The sequence below is a fragment of the Strix uralensis genome, chromosome 1 (genome assembly GCF_047716275.1).
Source record: "Strix uralensis isolate ZFMK-TIS-50842 chromosome 1, bStrUra1, whole genome shotgun sequence".
NCBI lineage: Eukaryota > Metazoa > Chordata > Aves > Strigiformes > Strigidae > Strix > Strix uralensis.
The window spans coordinates 169,656,611-169,677,310 of record NC_133972.1 but is presented as its reverse complement, the minus strand read 5'-3'; the positions used below and the strand labels follow the sequence as shown (position 1 = coordinate 169,677,310).

Sequence of the window (20,700 nt, the reverse complement as noted above, 5' to 3'; positions counted from 1 at the left end):
CATGTGCAGGACCTTGCACTTGGCCTTGTTGAACTTCATGAGGTTTGCACAGACCCACCTCTCCAGCCTGTCCAGGTCCCTCTGGATGGCACATCCCTTCCCTCCAGTGTGTCGACCACACCACACAGCTTGGTGTTGTTGGCAAACTTGCTGAGGGTGCACTCGATCCCACTGTCCATGTCACCAACAAAGATGTTAAACAGTGCCAGTCCCAGTACTGACCCCTGAAGAACACCACTCGTCACTGCTCTGCACTTGGACATCAAGCTGTTGATTGCAACTCTTTGAGTGTGAAGAAGAACTGGTGGTTCCTCCATGCTTGACTGTTTACCTGACGAGACAGACTACCCTGGAAGAAACGCTTTTGTATCTGTACAACTTTGTCTAGATCAGAGTTTGTACCACTTTCCCTGTATTAGTAAAAGTTGTGTCTCCTAATTTATTTGCTGGCATGTTTTTCTAGCAGGGACTGAAGTTGAGCACAGAGGGAATCGCTGACCCTTCCTTTAGCTGCCCTTTTGGATGGGGGAAGCCATGGTTTCTCAAACAGCGGAAAGGAGAATCTACTCAAAATACCATGTGCCTGTTAGTATTTTCTAAAATTTTCAAATATATCCTTTTTTTATTCTGCACAGAAAGAATCTGCAGTAGATACAGCACAAAATAAAAACAAATAGGTGAGCAAACTCTTGGCAAATTGTGCTCTTCTAAGTTTCTTAGTTGCATAGAGAGGAGAGTCATAGAGGCAAAATGCAATTCCTCCAGTGAAAACTGAGCTAAACCGCTTACCTAAATGTCACCCTGCGACCCTCACTGGATGTGCTGTGTTTTGCCAGACCAGCTCAGACAGCATTTGATGTCACACTGATTTGCAAAAGAGCTCTGTGGACTGCAGTGGATAATGTCATCAAAGGTTCAGAGGGAATGATTACTATGTCGTTAATGATTTGAGCCACTCTGCTGCATGCTGGCCTTTGGTAATGTTTTGTTTAGCAGGGTTTTTGCTGAGATCCAGTTTCTCAAGCCCTGGCAGTGTCCGAGAGCTGTCTCAAGCATTCAGCAGGTCTGAGAGCAGAATCCTGTTAACCCCCTGAAGGCTCAGACTTAATGTGGTTTTAGTTTGAAAAGAAGTAACCCTTCAATCAAAGAGAAATCAGAAATTTCTCATGCCCCTTTTCTGTCATCACAGCATAGTAAAGGAAGAAGAAACCCCATTCGTTTTTGGCTTCTTCTTAAGACATGAGCCCCTATGCTTCTTCCTGATGTATTTTTCCCCGACCCCCCAGAGTGCTGTTTGGATCATCCTGCCAACTCTGCAGGTGGCGAGTCCTTCATCTTCCCCCCTCATGGACGGGTCTCAGATCATTGCCCATAAACTGTGAGCAACCAAAATCAGTTACAGAAAACTATTAAAATTACCCAAGATAGAGAGGATTGAGGAAAAATAATGCTTACTGCAATCACAAACATGCAGTAGAAGGAGCCTTTGGGATGTAAAGAAATGACAGCATCAGGAAGTTTGCTGTACAATGAGGACATAATGTTATAGTGATGACCAGTCAGACCTATATTCCCAAAGAGGATATTTTGCAGTCCAGGGAATTAATAACCCTTCTGCCATAGTCCTGCCTCTGTAAGGACTGTGCACAACTCTAGCAAAGATCCTGCAAGTTTCTGAAGAGCTCATAAGGAGCTGCTTCTGAAGAGACATTTAAAATGAATCTAGGTATATGTTGTAAAACACCTATTGTCTTTCGTGCTGCAGGACTCTGCCCCGAAGAGCTCTGTTTATAGCTAATGTTGACTAAGGGATGAAGCTGTGACTATCTCCAAGAAGTGTAAAGGAGCGAGTAGTGATGGAGAGAAATGGGGTGTGTTGGATTGAGGGCTGTAAAAGAACACCGTGATAAAAGACAGCATAGAAAAATACAGGCCGTGTATCAAAAAAATTTTCCTAATAGCTGGATCTGCTAGACAGGGGAATAATTTCCTAAGGGAGAGAGCAGAAGCCCTGTTATTTCAATCATTTAAACAAAACTGGACAAAGCCCTGGAGTATATATTGTAGGGAACAATCATATGCCGGCCCCTGGGAATGGATAACATGACCTGATAAGTCTTTTCCTAGTGGTTGCTACGATTCTCTTCAGATTGAGAACTTGTTCTGGGCATGATTTGTCTTGGGACTAGATGTGATGTGAGCCTCAGGTCAATCCTCTGACTGTTTCAAAGAACAAAATGGAGAGGATGAAGGGGAGGAAAGGCATCCAGGGGCAGTCAGAAATAGAGAGCATGGGAAAACGTTGGCTCAGAAGTGCTACAGGGCTTTGTGCAGTTAGGTATCTCAGTGCCAAAGAGATATAAAACACACTCCTGTCCACATGCAAACGTTTTACTCTGAGCTGGTGGTGTGCAGGATCCTGAAAACCTGACTGTTTGGTGCTTACCAAAAAGCTCCAAAGTTGTATCAACCTGAAGAGTCATGGTCAACCTGCTTGTTGTTGGACTTTGGAGGTTTGTTTTTCTTGCTGTTACAAGAATCCAGCTTGTTGGATGATCTGTCTTGCTGTGTTCCTGTGATGCACACGTGGTGTCCTGGTGATGTGCCTGGCCGATTTGTACTGCTGTTGTTTTCTTCAGAAAGGTGTCTGGGCTCAGTTGCAGTCCAGGGACCTGTCGGCTACTGCCCAGCTGGAAATCCACAGCAGAGCTGCTGTTGGTTTCAGGAGGGGCTGGGAAATGGTATAGCAGAAACACGGCCCAAATCACTACTGTTTTCGATGCTAGTCTCCTCATAGAGCTGGAGAGGAACCTCTTCTCTCTTCCAAGCCTCTTTTCTGAAGCAGAGGAAGTCACAGAGTAGAGATAATATTGTCATGTCTGGACAAAATTAACTGGCAAGTGTTGGCATCCTTGATTTCCTGGTGGGGTGGAACACCAGGTAGAAGTTACCTCAGATGCTCTGTTATCTTATTCAAAAGAATTGTCAGTGATCGCAGACATCTCTTACCTAAACAGTGTAAGCAGAGGCTGTCTTAAGTTCAACAAGAGGAGGTTTGAGATGGTCAGGTCTTGTGTGTCATATGGATGAGCAGGAAGATTGTAAGTGGTTTCACGTGGCCATTTGAAAATTTCCACTCTCCCTCATTTACTGACCTTTTTTAGTAAAACCCTTTATAGTGTAAATTTTACACAGAAAAAATGGAAAAGGTTCACATGCAGAGGGAAAAAAAGAACAAACCCAAACAAATGCAAAACTCTCAAATATTTTGGGTTTTTTTTAAAGCAATATTTTCCAAGTTTTGTCTTTTGCTAGAGACAAGTAGTTTCTTGAGCAGCAGCAGTACTCAAGCCTGGTTTCCTGTGAACTCCAAAACATCCACCAGTTCACTTGAACCCTGATCTGCATCCTCATCATCTCAGGCAGATAGATATTCCATCACAGGTTGTCTTATAAGATGGTGGAGATATCCGATTCCTGCAGTTCTCTCCCATGCTCCTGTGTCTCACCCCACCTTACAGGACCCCCGGCTCCTGTTTCTTTCCTGTAACTGGACAGAGGAGCTTATCACATTGCAGCTGAGTCTGCACTATGTGTGTGTTGATTTTTTTGCCCTTTTTTGTATATTCCCAGGTCGGCCAGATGGCAGGTCCAGCAGAACAGATTACTATCAAGTTCACATTACCGCTTCTTCTAAAAGTGGTGGAAATTGGTGAGCAGCTTCAAAGCTATTGGGGAGAAAAGACAGATGGGCAGAGATATAGATATAGGTGGCTTATCCTTATCAAGATATGAGAATAAAAGCAGAAGTAATTAGAAAGTTTCTTATGGCTTAGTTTAAACTTGTAAACTTATTTCTTCATGCAGTAACCCAGTGGGTATCTGAAAGGGCCAAACATTGTGACCAAATCTGTGCTTCCCTGTTAGGCAGAAGCAATATCTGTCAGAATGGGGGAGCTGTGTCCTATTGGGGTTTAAGTTCAGGAGGAATACAAGATCTTTTCCAGGGGAAGCAGAGAAGGTCCCAGGTCTCTCCAGCTGTGGGGAGGGTGGAAACTGCCTGGGCACACACCTCTGACGATCACACGACTGAATGAACAGCACTTCCAACTACTCTGCCCCAGTGAAATGAATAGATTTGTTCGCTCACCATCCCAGATAGTCATCCAAAAGGACAGAGGAGAGGCCACCCTTTGTACATGCTGGTGGTGGAGTCCAGGCAGGGAAGGAGGAGGAAAGCCCAATCTAAGCAGTCTGAGAACCTCTGAAATGTAGTTCTCTGACGTGTCCCATGGAGGTGACTTTACGGAGAGCTTTACTGGGACTGGGACACATTATTTGCCTTGAGCCTCTAAGAATCCAAAGGAAGTCTCCTCAAGACGGGACAGTTCTTGCAGGAAATGCCTGACTGTATTGCATGTGATCCCCAGATGCAACCAACCAAACCTGAAGTCCTACGTCCTAAAATCAAGGAAGTCCTAAATCAGAAATGAGCATGGCAGTGCGTATCTGTGTTTCACTAAATTGCTGCCTTTAGATCCCTATAATTTAAGGTCGTCTGAGAAACATATTGTCTTCCCAAGCTACACCCACAAGAGGACTACCCAGAAGGCTGTTGCAGCTGATGGCCTCAGTTCTTGCTCCATCATGGCTGTAAGAGTTCAGGGCAGTGTTCTTAGGCAGTTGCCCAAGCACCCATTATGTAGTACTTTTCCCATGGTTGTATCTTCCAATGGGACATGGTTTAGCAACATCTGGTAATGGTCAGGATTGGGAATTTATACCAACAGACAGTTTGGGCAATTCAAAAAGCAGGAGGTAATGTGGGATGGCTGCGGATCAGACTAATGGAGAGAGTGAGGAAATGTGGCGCAGGGATGAGTGGTACAGAAGCTGTCATTGTGCTGACTCAGCAGTAATTATCAGTCTTCTCAGTCATTTTGGATGAGTCCTTCAGGTCTCCTGCTGGGCTGTCATGCACAGCATTTGCTGACAGGCAGTAGATTCAGCGTGCCTGGTGAGCTTAACAGAATTTGCTGCAGTGGGGGTAATTTCCAAGGCTGAGGCACTTGTCTCAGGATGTGCACGGGTCAGGGCTGGCCTCCTGCCCACCAAAAGACCAGCTTTGCCTGCGCCTTCACCTGCTGGTCAGTGGATCACAGAGAAAAGCCATTTTTTCTCCTCCTCATTTTCCTGTGGGATGCTGCCTGTGAGTATGTGTGTGCCTGCCCAGCTGGTCAGAGCTGCTTTTGAAGCTGTTTCCCCTGATCATCTTGAAAGTTTGGTTCCAAGATCAAGAAGAGACATCTGTGCTTGTGGTAGGAGATTAAAGTGAGGGAAGCCTGCTGCGTCCCTGCTGCCCAGAGTAGGAGGTCTTCTGCAGGTCTTGATACAATGCAAAGCTTTGAGTGTAATTTCCAAGGTGTAATTTCCAAGCCTTACCTCAGCAGTCAGGACATAGGAGCAGTCATAACAGAGCAAGGGTGAGCCGGGGTGAGAGGCTGTGCTGACCTTGTCAAGGCATTTCAGATCTGAGGTTGCACCTGGGGCTTGGCACAGCCTTCCTTCTCTCACACAATGCCCATGTCTTCACAACACGGGATGATTTCAGCCCATGTTGCTGTGTGTTCCTGTAGGGAGACATGTGCCACGTGTTGACCTGACATTAGAGACTGTCTTTTGAGCATGGAAGGGGAGGATGTCTTTGAGGATGGAAGGGGAAGCTGTGCAAAGTAAGAGAGGTTATTCAGCTAATGTGCTGCAGTGACATCAACTAACAAGTGTATGAAAGAAAAAGGGGGTCCTGAAGATGTTTGGGGAGGAAGGCAGCAGGATTTGGGAAGGGCCCAGACATGTGAGAGAGAGAAGAGGGAGTAGTCAGAGGTGCTCGTGTGCCACGAGGCTGGTGTAGTTACACAGCAGCTTTCATCCAGGTACAGCAGCATCCATGATGTGCTCTGGATTTCCTTACAGGAGGATGCCTTTGTCCTGGTAAATGAGTCACTACCAGTTAGTTAGATGAAGTATCTCCCTGATCCCTGCTGAAGCTTCTTTCATCTGCACTGTGAAGACCATGTTGTTTCTTCTCCCTGCTGAAAGCGCAAGCAGCAAATCCAGCGGAGAGCCAGCCTGTTCCTTGTGGCAGTTTCTCTGACGTAGGTGAACCTCTGAAGTGAAGTGTGTGACATCAGGAAGATGTTTTAATCTGAATTATGCTTGCCCATCTGAGTAACAGGTGCCGTTATCCTCTTTTCATTATCTCACAGCCAGGGCTGCTGCCAGCATGAGTAAGAAAGGTTTGAGTCACAGGGATGGAGCAGTTCATTTCTTTCCGGAGGCTGTTGTCAGAGACGACCAGGCCCAAATGTCCATCATGAGGATGAATGATGTGTAGATGAATGAGGGGAGAAACTTACTCTTGAGAGAAATAAAGCATCCCTCATGAATAACGCAGAGTGTTGCTTCAAGATTCAAGACACCTAAAACCTGTTGTACATTGACTGTGAATGTGAATGAGGCTTAGCTGCTCTGCAGCTACACACTGGCCTGAACGCAAACTATAAATAACTTACCGCTGCCACATTTCGTTTTTATTTTTTAACACTGACCATGTATTTGGCCTGATACCAATGCACATCTAAGACAAACCTCTCCCAATCTCTGACAGAGCCTAATGTGGAAAAACACCCTTTGCTTTGCACCATGCAGGCTCCATCTATGCTACTAAGTAGAGCAGGACCTGTGTTTTGTAAGACATGGAGGTCAGCAGAGGTGGCATGGAGAATGCCAGTAATGTCTAAACACACATACTGCCCCAGAGTGGTGCTTGGCTACAGTGGGCCCTGGCGAGCATTAACCTCCATGGGTGGACCAGGCATGGGCATTGCCTGAGACAGTGATGGTTGGTCCAGGGTAAAGCCATGTCAGGAACTAGGCTGATGATTTAGCAGTGTGGACTGTCATGGGTTGGTGGTAGAATCCATCCGTGTCCCAGTTCAGTTTGCTGGAGTCAGTATTGCCTTGCAGTCTTGGAGGTGGTCACTAAGTAGATGTAACACACAGAAAGTATTCAGGATTTTTTCCCATAAAGTTTTATTTTTGTTATGGATTTACTTATTCTGGGCAGTCTGCATCATTGCAACAGCATGAAGTTCTTTATTGGGACCCTTTTTCCCCCAGAAGCAAAGTGTTATTCAAGAGACTTTACAGGCCTGTCTACATCCTGCAGCTGAGCGTGGTGCAAAGATCACTGATGTAGATCTAAGCAAGCTGGTCTGTCCACATGAGGCTATACAGTGCCTTAGTACTTGCTTAGGGCTTGAATGCAGACATCACATTTTTGTTGATAAAATGTCTATAAAATCATGAGTGACACAAAGAAGGGGAGTAGGGAATGATTGTTTCTGGTCTCTTCCATAGAGGATGTGAGGACATCAGATGATAGTAATGGGAGAGAAGTTCAAACTAAAGAAGTGATGGTGATTTTTTAAAAGAACACATGGTTGATCTATGGACCTTCTTGCCACAGGAGGTGGCAGGTGCTAAAAATTGATACACATTCAAGGGACAATGCCCAAGCTCATGGAAAAGAAATCCAGTGTGTGTTACTAAAACCAGTGAAACTGTATCTGGTTTAGGAAATCCCTGGGCTCCAGATGATAAAGCTGGGTACCTGAATACTTGTGGGAAATGTCACATACCATTATACCATTCTTATGCACCTCCCCAGCCATCTGCTTGTGGTTGCTTTTGGATTCAAGGTAGCTGTGCACTGTGTTCCACTGTGCACTATGGTTGTGGCCTGGAACCACAGCACAATATCCCTTTAGAAGTGAGAGAAAGTTATTTGGGTTGTCCTCCTGAATGGACCTCATGTAGATTGTAATGAGAAGTTTCTCTGTGTCTCGTCTGAAAGGCACCATGGAAAAATAAGCTTTGAAGGAGTCTGAGTGGGTTTTCATAGCTACACTCTGGCAAACAAGAAAACAGTATTCCCTTTTCTTCTAGAATTACATATAGATGCACATGGTCTTTGAGAGTTTTCCACCAGAGAATGGATGAGGCCTGGAAAAATCAAAGGCAGAGAAGGCCTCAACAGAATAGTCACAGAATCACAGAATCACAGAATCATCTAGGTTGGAAAGGACCTTGAAGATCATCTAGTCCAACCGTTAACCTAACACTGACAGTTCCCAACTACACCATATGCCCAAGCGCCATGTCAACCCGCCTCTTGAACACCTCCAGGGATGGGGAGTCCACCACCTCCCTGGGCAGCCCATTCCAACGCTTAACTACCTGTTCTGTGAAGAAATACTTCCTAATATCTAGCCTAAACCTTCTCTGGCACAACTTGAGGCCATTACCTCTTGTCCTATCACTTATTACTTGGTTAAAGAGGCTCATCCGCAATGACACTCATTTGGTGTCAGACCTTATGGTCTGACCCTTTGCCTCCCTTGCCTACACCTTCTTGCAGTTCTGTTTGATGTCTGTAGTCCATACCTTCCATAAGTGGGAGGAGATGGCTTTTGCAGTGCATTGGTGCTCTGCAGGCCAAAATTGGATTAACACTCTGAGACATGACATTTCTTCATGCCAAACTATTCTTCTTGGTGCCAACACAGATGAGCTCTGTCTTGAAAGCCTGAGCAGCTGGAAGGTATTATAAAAGAGAGAGAGTACTAATGGCATCACTTCCAATCAAGGTGAGAGGTATTTAGACTGTCTTTGATCATTCAAATTATATCTCATTAAATATCAGGCAAACCTGATTGATGTGGTCATATTGCTGTATTGTGGGACCTCAGCAAACTGGTTAGTCTACTAGAGTAGTATAGGTAGTATTTACCTAAGCGTGGTCCAATGTAAAGCTCCATCTATACCTTTCTTACTGATATCTCAGCCCCATCGCCAGTTATTTGCTATACCTAGTTTTAAGGTCTTCTGTTTGATCTTTCTTCTTCACCATAGAAGAGTGAGAAATACCAATGTCATGCTTAATCTTTCTATTTCGCTTTAAGCCTTGTGTTTCTTATGGTTCACATGGAGTCATCTCTTTATACTCTGGTAAAGGGCAATGGCATTCATGTAGAGGGCGTTAGGCTGAATTTTAGGAGCTGAAATCTGCTACCAAGGGAGCTGATTCTGCTTCTGCCTTTACTTGACACAAGTAAAGCCCAACTGCTTGGAGACTGATCCTGTGCACTGTGGAGGGCTATTTCCCAGCGTTAATGATCGTCTGTGCCCCTCTTTCTCTGGCAATTGCTGACCACCTCATTTTGCCCAGAGGAATTCTTTGCTGTTAAGAAGACAGTGGTTTGGTTTAAATTTGAGATTTACTGAATTTCAGAGAACGTATACTGCTGGAGTTTGCTTTTCATGCATTACTCAGTGTATTGCTGGATAGATTCTGTAATGCTAAAGTAATGGAGAGTTAAGTCTTTCTTTGGTGCATTTTGAAACCCCTCATCTCAGAGTGTTGAAGGCAATGACTAAGGTGCCTATTCCTTAAAGCCATGTTGTACTGGAGAAAGATATGACTCTGATCCTCTATACATGAATATATTTGTAAAGTCTTATTCCAGCTTCATGAATAAAGTCCTTTCTTTACCCCAGTTTCATGGTGAAAATACGGTAAAAAAAATTATCTGATGTTGAGGAAAGTGAGTATGACATGGGGCAGAATAGAAATCTGAATTTCTGGATATTCTGTCTACCTGTGTGAATTGGAGAGAAATTATAGCCTGACAGTGTCTGTGCTTTACTATCTGTAAAACAGGGATATGGATATATTCCTATCTTATGGGAGAGCTGTGAGTCCCGAGTTAATTACAAAGTCTGTGACAAATCTTAGATATTCAATTGTGAGATAGTGTGTAAGCACATAATATTAATGTTTTATAATCTCCCTAAACTGTCTCTGTGGATATCTTTAGTGAGAGGGATATAGCGATATCAAAAGAAATCTTTTTTCACCCCAATCATTTTCTTTAGAACCCAAAGTGAAAGCTGTTTCCACCAACTGCCATCTCTGCAACCATCTGGAAAATCACATTTTCTGAAGCTTTCCTTCTCTTTATCAGCTGTAACTAAAGCTATAAAATGGGAAGATGTCCCTGGTTTAATTAACACCCCTGTAGTTCAAAAGCTGATCTTAGTAATGAGAGGCAATTATAGCCTTTATTGAGGGACAGTCAGGTGGAACAAACCCAGCATCAATCTATTGAAGACACTTCCCTTTCCAGGTAATTTGAAAACTGCTTTTTATGATGAACAGGCTACCCGGCCCAATACAACAGGTGAATCTCTTTGTTTTGTAACCTGAAAAGAACTTCCTATTTTGAGTTATGTGCTTCTTTTGTAAACTGTTTTTTACATCCCATCCATCTGCCAACAATTAGCAACTGAGCTATGGAAATACCTGTTCCTTTTTGGAGGGTATTCTTGCTGGTTTTCTCTTTTTTTTTTTTTTTTTTTTCTTTGTCCACTGTTAGTTTTAATTTTGAATGCCGCCTGATGTTCATATTCTTGTTCTAGAAAAACTGCAGACTCCATGGTGCGCCCACATCCTGAGGGCTATGCAGAGTTCTGGTTTCTGCACCTCCAAAATTATGTGGCAGAGCTAGAGAAGGTCCAGAGAAGGACATCGAAATGATCAAGGGAATGTGATTTCTGCTATATGAGCTAAAAAGGCTGTGGCTCCAGTTCAGACAGGAGAAAACAGAGCAGAGATAAAGCTGAGTTTAGCTCAAGTCATGAAGATAATAGATAAGGTAGATACAAAACTTTAATACTAGACGTAAGGGGCACTAGCTGAAACAAGGAGATCTGCCTGAAAGTATGAAGTCCTTTTTTACACAGCAGATAGTGAACTTCTGGAATCTGTTGCCACAGGAGTTTGAAGAGATGAGCAGTGTCAACAGTTTCAAAATAAGGATTAGACAAATTCAGAGCAGCATGTCCATGACCTGAGTCTAAGGGTGATGGGCAGGGCTGGGGCAGTATGAGGGGGATGGTCCTGCCTCAGCAGTATCTTGGATGCTGTCTGGTCTCCAGCTTCTGATCCATAAGTGTGGCTCTGCTGTATGCCCTGTGTTTCATCTGCCAGCCCTCTGTGGATATCCTGATAACTCAGGGGTCTCAAATGATGATCGATGGAAATCTGATTTAAACCCTTAGTGTCTACAATGCAGGCACCTACATCAGAGCTAGTCACTGAAGGTGAAGCTCTACTCATGATAAGACATCTGCATTCAGCTGTTTGTGTTTAGGAGTCTACCTGTGCAGTAGGTGTCTAAATTCTTCTGCAGTCAGCAAGTGTCTAGTCTGTCTAATGGGGACCTAATCAATACAGTCAGTGGAACAGTCAGTACTGTCATTTCATCTCACCATAAGGTAGACTTGGATGGTCAGTTAAATAACTCACTACTGGCTGTTTTCATTAAATCTTTGTTGACTATAATGGGAGCTTGGATGCCTAGTGCACATGTAGATACCAAAATTTAGGTATATTAATCTTGAACTGAGTTCTGTCCTGAGATTTCTATTATAATGACTGTAGAGCAATAGGTGACTCCTGAGAATAACTCATTGACCTGTTTTAGACACCCAGGTGTAGATGATATAAACTGCACTTGGGAAGTGCATATTTCTATTCATTGACTTTAAGGGGATTATAGACAGCGGTTACCCACATGGTCAGTGCATACCATGGCCAGATAAGTCCCAGCCATCCCAGTTTGGAGACTTTGGTACTGTCACATAGAATCTTAGCTGTAAGAAATGTAGATTTTTAAAGCAGTGTGATGTGAAAAAGTGAAATTATGATTTCAAAACAGACTCACCCACACGTATGGTTTGATTTAGAATAAAGGTTTTGCCATGATTTTACTGTCTGTAAACTATGATGTGAAATGTGCTACATCCTCAGTCCTGGATTAGTTTAATATCCTGACAAAATTGCCTTTGCCTAGTTGTAAAAGCTGTAAAACTATAAAACAAGCTTGTAAGTTGTTTATTCTTCAGTAATTAAAGATAGAGCAGGCATTAAACCCTTAAAGTCCTATGGTGTTCCAGCAGTGAGTAGCTTTCATACGGTTCTAGGCGAAAGGTTTGTTCAGTATGGAAGAGTTTGGAAAGGAATTTCTTTGGTTGGTGGATCTGTGGATGTTGTTAACTCCAAGCTGCCAGCAAACAAAGAATTTGGATACTATCAGTGTATTATGGTTTTGAGACGGGGCAACACCAACTCTTCTCAAAAATACTCTGGACAAGTCAACCTATTTCCAAATCTTCCACTATTGCATGTGATACAGGATGGATGTGAAATTTCTTTAGTGAATGAATGCGATATAATCTTGTTTAGGAGACTGCACAGTTATTTGAGGTAGGATGGACTTGCCATTCTTTCACCTTTCCCACTCCTGCGTGTAAAACTTTTTTGTTCTGTGTCTTATTTTCTTTGGATACAGGACGTGAGTGAGGAGATAGGAAGACTGTGTGACTGCAGTGTTCCTGTAGCTTTGGATCTGGCTGTGGCATCAGACCCTCTGCGATTCACGTGGCTTGCATGAAGGGGGAGCTGTGGTCATCATGTGCCTTGCTGACTGTCCTGTCTTTTCATTCCCCCTCCCAGGTTATGGACATGCTGCCCCAGGGACGGATGCAGGGAAGGCCTTTTGCATGTTCTATGCGGTCCTGGGGATCCCACTGACACTCGTCATGTTCCAGAGCTTGGGCGAGCGCATGAACACCTTCGTCAAGTACCTCTTGAAACGCATCAAAAAGTGCTGTGGGATGAGGAGCACCGAGGTCTCCATGGAAAACATGGTCACTGTGGGTTTCTTCTCCTGCATGGGAACACTCTGCATTGGAGCAGCAGCCTTTTCCCAGTATGAGGAATGGAGCTTTTTCCATGCTTACTATTACTGCTTTATAACGTTGACTACGATAGGGTTTGGAGACTATGTGGCCCTGCAGACCAAAGGGGCCCTTCAAAAGAAGCCTCTCTATGTGGCTTTTAGCTTTATGTACATTCTAGTGGGGTTGACAGTCATTGGGGCATTTCTAAATCTGGTTGTTCTCAGGTTCTTAACCATGAACAGCGAGGACGAGAGGCGGGATGCTGAGGAACGGGCATCCCTGGCAGGGAACCGCAACAGCATGATTATCCACATCCAAGAGGACTCCCAGCATGGTCGGCCACGGTACAAGGCCGAAGTAACAGACCTTCAGTCAGTTTGTTCCTGCATGTGTTACAGGTCCCACGAGTACACCAGCCGGGTGGTGTCCCACCAAAATTCGTTCAGCTCAAAGCTGAACCCCCAGTACTTTCACTCCATCTCTTACAAGATAGAGGAGATCTCACCAAGCACATTAAAAAACAGCCTTTTCCCATCTCCTGTCAGCTCCATCTCACCTGGGTTGCACAGCTTTACAGATAACCACAGGCTGATGAAAAGGCGAAAGTCCATTTAAAGGGATTTGTCTTCTTTTGCTTTCCTTGTTTTCCCTAGTTCTCCGATGTTTTGTTTTTTTTGTTCCTTGAGTGAGACAGAGCGAGGCCAAAGGGAGTAGAGAAAGCCAGTCCTCCTCTGAGACTCAGCTCTTGAGCATGAAGCATGGATTATTACTGTTCCAGCAAAGTATGCCTTACATTACCCCCTCGGTGGATGTCAGAGGATTCAAGGTGACGTGAAGTGGGTACCAAATCCAAAGTTGCACACACAGCTGGGAGCCTTCATGTGCCACTGGCACTCCTGACCTAATAAACTATTTTCCTCACGAGCAGGTTGCAGCGTGCGTGCGTGCTTGTGTGCGTGTTGGGTGTGTGTGCGTGTGTGTGCGCGTGCAATTCCACAACTAGTGCCATGTGACAAAAATTAAAGCATCAGGTATCATTTTTTTTCCCTTGAAGCAATTGTGTTCCAGCCTGCTTTTAACTTTTAGATTGCTTCCAAAAGGAACGGGGAGGGTGGGAGGGGAGCCAATTCGTTTTGTTTTTTGCCAAGACAAGCATGCGCCATAAGCAGTCAATATACCAGGTGTATCATGATAAATTTTTTAATGCTAGATTTTAGATTGTATTAACATTAAAAAAGGCAGGAAAAGATGGATCATTTTAGCTTGCCAGTTCAAAATTAAAAAAAAAAAAATAAAATAAAGCATGCACTTTGTAAAACTGGTATGCATAATAAAAACACAAGAAAAACTAGCAATGGAATTAATAATCAAAAGCAAATAATCCTATTGATTTAACTATATTTACTTTTATCATTTTCAACTGTTCCAACAATTTACTAGTGGAATTTTTAAGAGAAATTGGGAGAATTGTTGGAACTAAAGAGTGTATTTTGTTATTTTTATTTTATTTATAAAAATATTATTATTATTATTATTATTATTATTATTATTATTATTATTATTATTATTATTATTATTATTATTATTATTATTATTTTGTGCAGCAATTACCTGCATGAACAGGAATTATATTTTTTTGGAATGCTTGGATTAGGATGGGTATAAAGAGGTGGATGTATATTTTTTCTTATATAATAGTGACAGGGCATTCCTTGTTTTAAACAAAAAAGTGAAGATGATTGTCTCTAAATGCTTTTGATTTGTAAATAATGGAAAGCCTTTGTTGGTCTCAGGAAGAATTCAAGGGACAGTATCTTGTGTTTGGCTCACTGGGAACTTGTGAGTTTAGATGTGATATTGCTTTTTTGCTAGGCAGAAAGGCAAAATGCATTTCGCAGTAATGGGCAAAAGCAGTTTTACTCCAGTGTTTGGAGGGTAACATTGGGAGTGATTGCGTTGGCAAGTTGTAGTGGAGGATGTTGAGACCGTGTCATAGAGTTGTTCCTTGGAGATTGTCCATCTCTCAGTTGTTCATCTGGACCAAACAGACTTTACAGAACCGAATTAGAGGCCTGATCCAGCTCCCTTTTAAGACAATAGGAATTTGCAATGATTACATGGGATTTAGTGCTTTGGCAGATTTATCTTTGATTTGACAGGGGTAGGAGTGGGAGTTTTATAAACCTGCACTTTTGTCTCTGATTTAATCCTATCTTTTAAATTGCCTTCCGTGTTAATTTGCCATACAAACCCCACCTTTTTTTGACACTTATCACCTACTGCTGATTCTACCATTTTGTGCTCTCGATGTAAAAGCAATAATCCTTTTTTTTTTTTTTCTTAAAACTAGATGGTGTGTTTTTGTACAAGCCCCAGCTCTGAGCTCTGTGTGCTGATGGATGTTGATATCCTTTCAAAGAGGCATTTATAAAGAGCATTAATAGGAGAAATAAGGAATGTCATTCCTTCTCTGTTCTCTTCTCCCTAGCTTTAAATTATTAGCTATATCAAATATGCTGATGTTCTCCTAATTTCCATATCTGTTTCAACAAGTAAATGAAAAGCAAGTATCCGTGACTTTGGCTCCCCTGTGCAGCTTCCTTTGGGATTATAAATTGCTGTGGCATGAAAACCTCCATTAAGATTAGTGAAGAAATAATTTAGGATTCCTAATAAGGATGGATGAGGATGGACTTTTTCAGCCTAATGTGTGGGAATGACATCCTTCAACACAGTAGGAGAGCATGCTGGGTACACTAATGCTGCGCTGCGGGTACCATGTCCTAAGGCAAATGCTGATGGCAGAAGTATTGAAGCAACCGTACCTCGAAAAGCAGTTTCAGGATGTGTTAAACCGCCTCAGTGATTGCCACCTGGAAGCTGGTTTCTGCGAGGGTGGCCCATAGGGTTCACGGTGCTGTCAAAATTCACTTTTGTAGTCTTTGCTGGTGGTATCCCAGAAGTGCAAATAAGTGTAGGCTTCTTTTCCTGCTAAGGAGTTAAGAAAAAGTATGTCTGGCATATACACATCTGTACTATGTATGACTGCTGGGTGTATCTGACACTGGAGAAAAGCAAGAAAAGTTTGGGATTTTGCAGAACTCAAATGAAATTCTCTCTGCCTAGCAAAGGAGAACATTTGTAACAGGACTTTTACCAAAAAATTTTAACAGTTTTGTGAAAAAAGGTTACAACATATAAAATATTGATTAGCATTTTCCTTTTTTTTCCTTTAAGAAAAGAGGAAAATTCTATTTCTGCTGCATATGAAAATAATCTTTAAATGTCCTATAAATAATGTTGAACACCAGAAGTTCAAAGCTGTTACATACTCTGGCTGATTTGTTACTAAATCTTCCCTCTGGAACCATAAATGAAGAGTAAATTTTAATACGTGGGGTATTTAACCAGGGGAGCAACTTACCTTGGCATGTCATGGGTTATCTGCCACTTAGAGCCTTTGCATTAAAACTCAATGGCTTTATAAAAGCTCTGATTTAGCTTAGTTGAAATTTATAGATGTGATTGAAGAAATCTATGTATGTTGATATGAAGGAGCCAGAGTAGATGTCCGCAATGACACTTTTATGTCTAAAAGCTGTAATGAGTGTGTATGTGGGAGTTTTGCTAAAATGTGTCTGCATTCCATAGAATTTTAAAATACATTTATTTATTGTTATTTTCTGCCTGAAGAACCTACAATTCTGTCCAATCTATATTTTTGTTACATATGTGATTTTAAGGTGGCAAGACATTTCCTTTGCAAGCCTGCATTCATTCAGATGTTTGCATGAGCTCTTGCAGGACTTTGCTTTGTGAGCAGCCACAAATACAAGAACTCTCGTATGTACCCATCAGTACATCAGGCGAAAATATGCTAAAAATGCCTCTCTTGACTGATGTATGAATAATGATTTGGGCTGTCTGGAACTGGAACAGACAGTATTGTGAAAGGGAAGCTTTTGTCCAAGGTTAATCCTAGCTTTTCAGTTACACATGAGAAAGTAGTCTGTGAAAGGTAAGCTGATTTTTGTCTGCTCTATCTCTGCCTTCCTATTGCCCTACATGAATACCAGTTTTCTTCCCACAACACTGCTTTTCACAGAATATTTTCTCTGGTACATTATTAGTTTTATTCCACTGTCATGGTTTAACCCCAGCCAGCAACTAAGCCCCATACAGCCGCTCACTCCCTCCCCGCCCAGTGGTATGGGGGAGAGAATCAGGAGAGTAAAAGTGAGAAAACTCATGGGTTGAGATAAAGAAAGATCAGTAAGTAAAGCAGAAGCTGTGCACGCAAGCAAAGCAAAACAAGGAATTCATTTGCTGTTTCCCATCAGCAGGCAGGTGTTCAGCCATCTCCAGAAAAGCAGGGCTCCATCATGCGTAACGGTGACTTGGGAAGACAAACACCATCACTCTGAATGTCCCCACCTTCCTCCTTCTTCCCCCAGCGTTATGTGCTGAACATGACGCCATATGGTATGGAACATCCCTTGGGTCAGTTGGGGTCACCTGTCCCACCTGTGTCCCCTCCCAACTCCTTGTGCACCCCCAGCCTCCCCGCTGGTGGGGTGGGGTGAGAAGCAGAAAAGGCCTTGACTCTGTGTAAGCTCTGCTCAGCAGTAACTAAAACAGCCCTGGGTTATCAACACTGTTTTCAGCACAAATCCAAACCATAGCCCCGTATCAGCTACTATGAAGAAAATTAACTCTATCCCAGCCAAAATCAGCACATCCACTTAAGACATTATTTCTTTCAGAACAACCTCTCTTGCTCACTACTCGCTCTTTTGAGAGTCAGCTAGAAGCAGGTAGTAGTGGTGCTGCTTATGACTAATATCCAAAATACCTAACCTGTGTTTCCGTGGCACACAGACATCTACTATCACTTTGTGATGCACTCTCATTCCCCAGAGTCTCATTTTCCTACCCTTCCCTATTATTAAGCATTAGAAATAATAATAATAAATCAGATTAGTCTATTTATGTCACACTAATGTGCTCTTCATCAAAACAACACAAATTTAGCTCCCTGCTGTCGACTTTGATTATATAACAACCCTATTATCCTATCATATTTCATATTATCATCAAAGGGAAAAATCAGTTTCATCAGTGAAGCACCAAAATAGCTTTGACTGAGCATGCTGTGATATGGAAACGAAAGAGGAAACTTAATAGAACAATGAAGGCACAACTCTCCACTTGTTCTTCATTACTGTGTATGGAAGATCCTGACTGATCTAACTGGGGCTGCTTTGCCAGGACTCTCTACCTATATATGCTTTACAGGGATGACTGTAATGGCACAGCTCTAGAAGAGTTGTTTGGGTATTACTTCAAAGGTCCAAATAACTTCTTGGTTGTTAATGAATGGAGACAATGCACAGTGACCTTCATCAGTAGACTTCTGTTTGTACTCCTCTGTAACAGCTCATTAGGACACAATCAACAACTTTATAAAAAAAAGAGAAAAGAGGGAAGTGACCAAGTTAATCTACTGTAGGTTGTCTCATTAGTTTCCTAGTGCTTTGAGCGAAGAAATGCCAGGGCAGTAATCAAGATTATTGTGAATCAAACCTGAGCAAGGTAATTCCTTGTTTTCTCTGACAGATTTGAAAGCTTTTGTTATGGACAAAAGCATAATTTGTTGCTAAAAGCTTAAAAAAGAGCGGTCAGTAGAACCAAGATGGAGAATGAAAATGTTCCAGACTGATTTGGTGTGTGCAGACCAGAGGGCAGGAGCTTGGGTAGAAGTAGCTTTCAGTTGATGTTTATGTCCTCATTTAGCTTTATGTAATATTCCTGTTAATATTAGGATCTAATTAAGACAGTAATTTAAAATCTTTATGAGGAAGCCAGACCAGAGAGATGTGTTGAAGTGTGTCCATTACACTAATGTTATGGACTTTTTAATGCATATTTCAACAAGACACTATTATTGACTGGAATATTGCACAAATTACAATGAGAATCACACCACCACTACTTTCATCAACTAGAGATGCATGATACTCACAAAACTGCAAAAGAAATATTGCTTTTCTGACCAGCCTGCCTGTCATCTATAATATCAAACTTTATTTTGGGAACTTCAGCAAGATAAAGCGTATGAAAAGGATTAGCCATCAAATGATACACCAAAATCAAAACAAATGGAATAATGACATTGGACACAGAGAAACTGATTACAGACAGAAGGCGCTCTGGGACTCTTATGCTAGTTAATCTGAGCTCAGAGGCTGAATTAAAACCATGAAAACTCATGGTACCCTTTGCCAAAATGAACATGGTAAAGGAACTTTCACCTAAAAAAAGTAATAGGAGGGCAAAAAAAAGAGTTGTAAAGAAAGAAATTGTTCTCAACGGCAGGAGTAGTTGTGTTATTTCCAGTTGAAACCACTGTGAGGTGATACTGAAGACTGTTGTGCTTTGATCTGGGCAGAATCAGTCTGGGAGACTGGCTGTCCTCTGCTCAGCCAAGCTCTATGGCCACAGTGTTTCACTGCTTACTGCTGATAAGGAGATCCATGGAGTTCCTGATTCTCCAGTCAGGTTTTTGCTGCTGTCTTCACTGAAACCTCGATTTTATTCAACCAGCCCATCCTGAGCAGTGCTGGTCCACTGTGATATATCATGTTAGTGATGCTATTTCCTTTACTGGTGCTCCCAAGTGCAAGGGCTCAGTAGGATGTAAGCAAACTCTTTTCCTCTCTAAAGCTTGGCGTGGCAGTGGATGCTTTACTAATGCTAAACTTGTTTGGACTGGCCCTAAATCTTTCATTTAATTGGAAATTGATCAGTGCTTGGTAATTTTTCCTTTTCCTCAAAGAGGCTTCTCCAAAGCTCCTGACTGATTCTCAGTCAAACCATATTGTCCTTTGCACAAATTTCCAAGTCATCGGTATTCCCTTGGGGGAAAAGTCCAATATAAAGCTTCAAATTGGGGAGCTTTCAGCATTTGTGTCCCTGTTACACTTGGAGCTCCACAAAGTTTCTCCTTGTGTGCTCTGGAGAATGCAGACATGAGAAATGCATGACAATTGGGTTGGCACATAACCTAGGTGGATGTTATAGCTGCTGAGCTGGCTCTTGCTGGACTATTTTCTGAAGTTGCTGGGTTTATATTGCTGTGAAGTGGTAAGCTACACAGAAATCAAAACTCTTATTTGGCTATTTTTTTCTCATGCAGATTTCCAGTGTGGTAACTTAACTGATTTGGGTGCAATGCAATGAGTCCTGATTTATACTCCTTTACTGAACCTGGAATGTGACCTGTTTTCTATTTACTGCTAGGTACTATGTCAGTGTCTCCAACTACTGATTACTGTGAACAAACTTTCCTAAACCTAATGGAGAGCAGAAAGACCTAAAGACAACAGTCAACCTGTATAAATTATGCAGCTGTATTTTGCGTTATGGTATCCAGTCATCCAAAGCTGCCTGCTAATTTTAGGCTGGAAATACTATCCCTGGAGCTTTCAGCCTTCATTTATCTCTCCTTCTGTGAATATTGTAATTAATAAATGTGCTAAAGCCCTCCCTCACCTTGCTTTCTGACAATGTAAGGAGTGCTGCCATACATTAACACCCACAAGAGATTGGGGGGGGGGGGGGGGGGGGGGAGGGGAAAAGAAAGATTGATGCTGCAATTTTATTGGTAATTAATATTCACAGTTCCAGGCTGTGATGTCTTTTAGTTCACTTTGAGAAATGCAGAGCAAACAGCATCATGATAGCATTTATCATAGCTGGCTAATTCACAAGTTGAGCTAGCAAATATAATAATTGAAACTATGCTTTATAATGCATCTTCCTCATGCATGAGTACTG

At 42.4% G+C, this 20,700-nt stretch overlaps 1 protein-coding gene across 1 annotated transcript in view; it reads left to right on the top strand.

Moving 5' to 3' along the window:
* The window catches only part of KCNK9 (potassium two pore domain channel subfamily K member 9), an 86,774-nt gene extending 73,034 nt beyond the window's left edge, over positions 1-13,740 (top strand). The window contains exon 2 of the mRNA XM_074894620.1: positions 12,638-13,740. Coding sequence (XP_074750721.1) covers positions 12,638-13,479 — 842 coding nt within the window. The 3' untranslated portion in view covers positions 13,480-13,740. The remainder of the gene's footprint in view (positions 1-12,637) is intronic.
* The last annotated feature ends 6,960 nt before the right edge of the window (positions 13,741-20,700 follow it).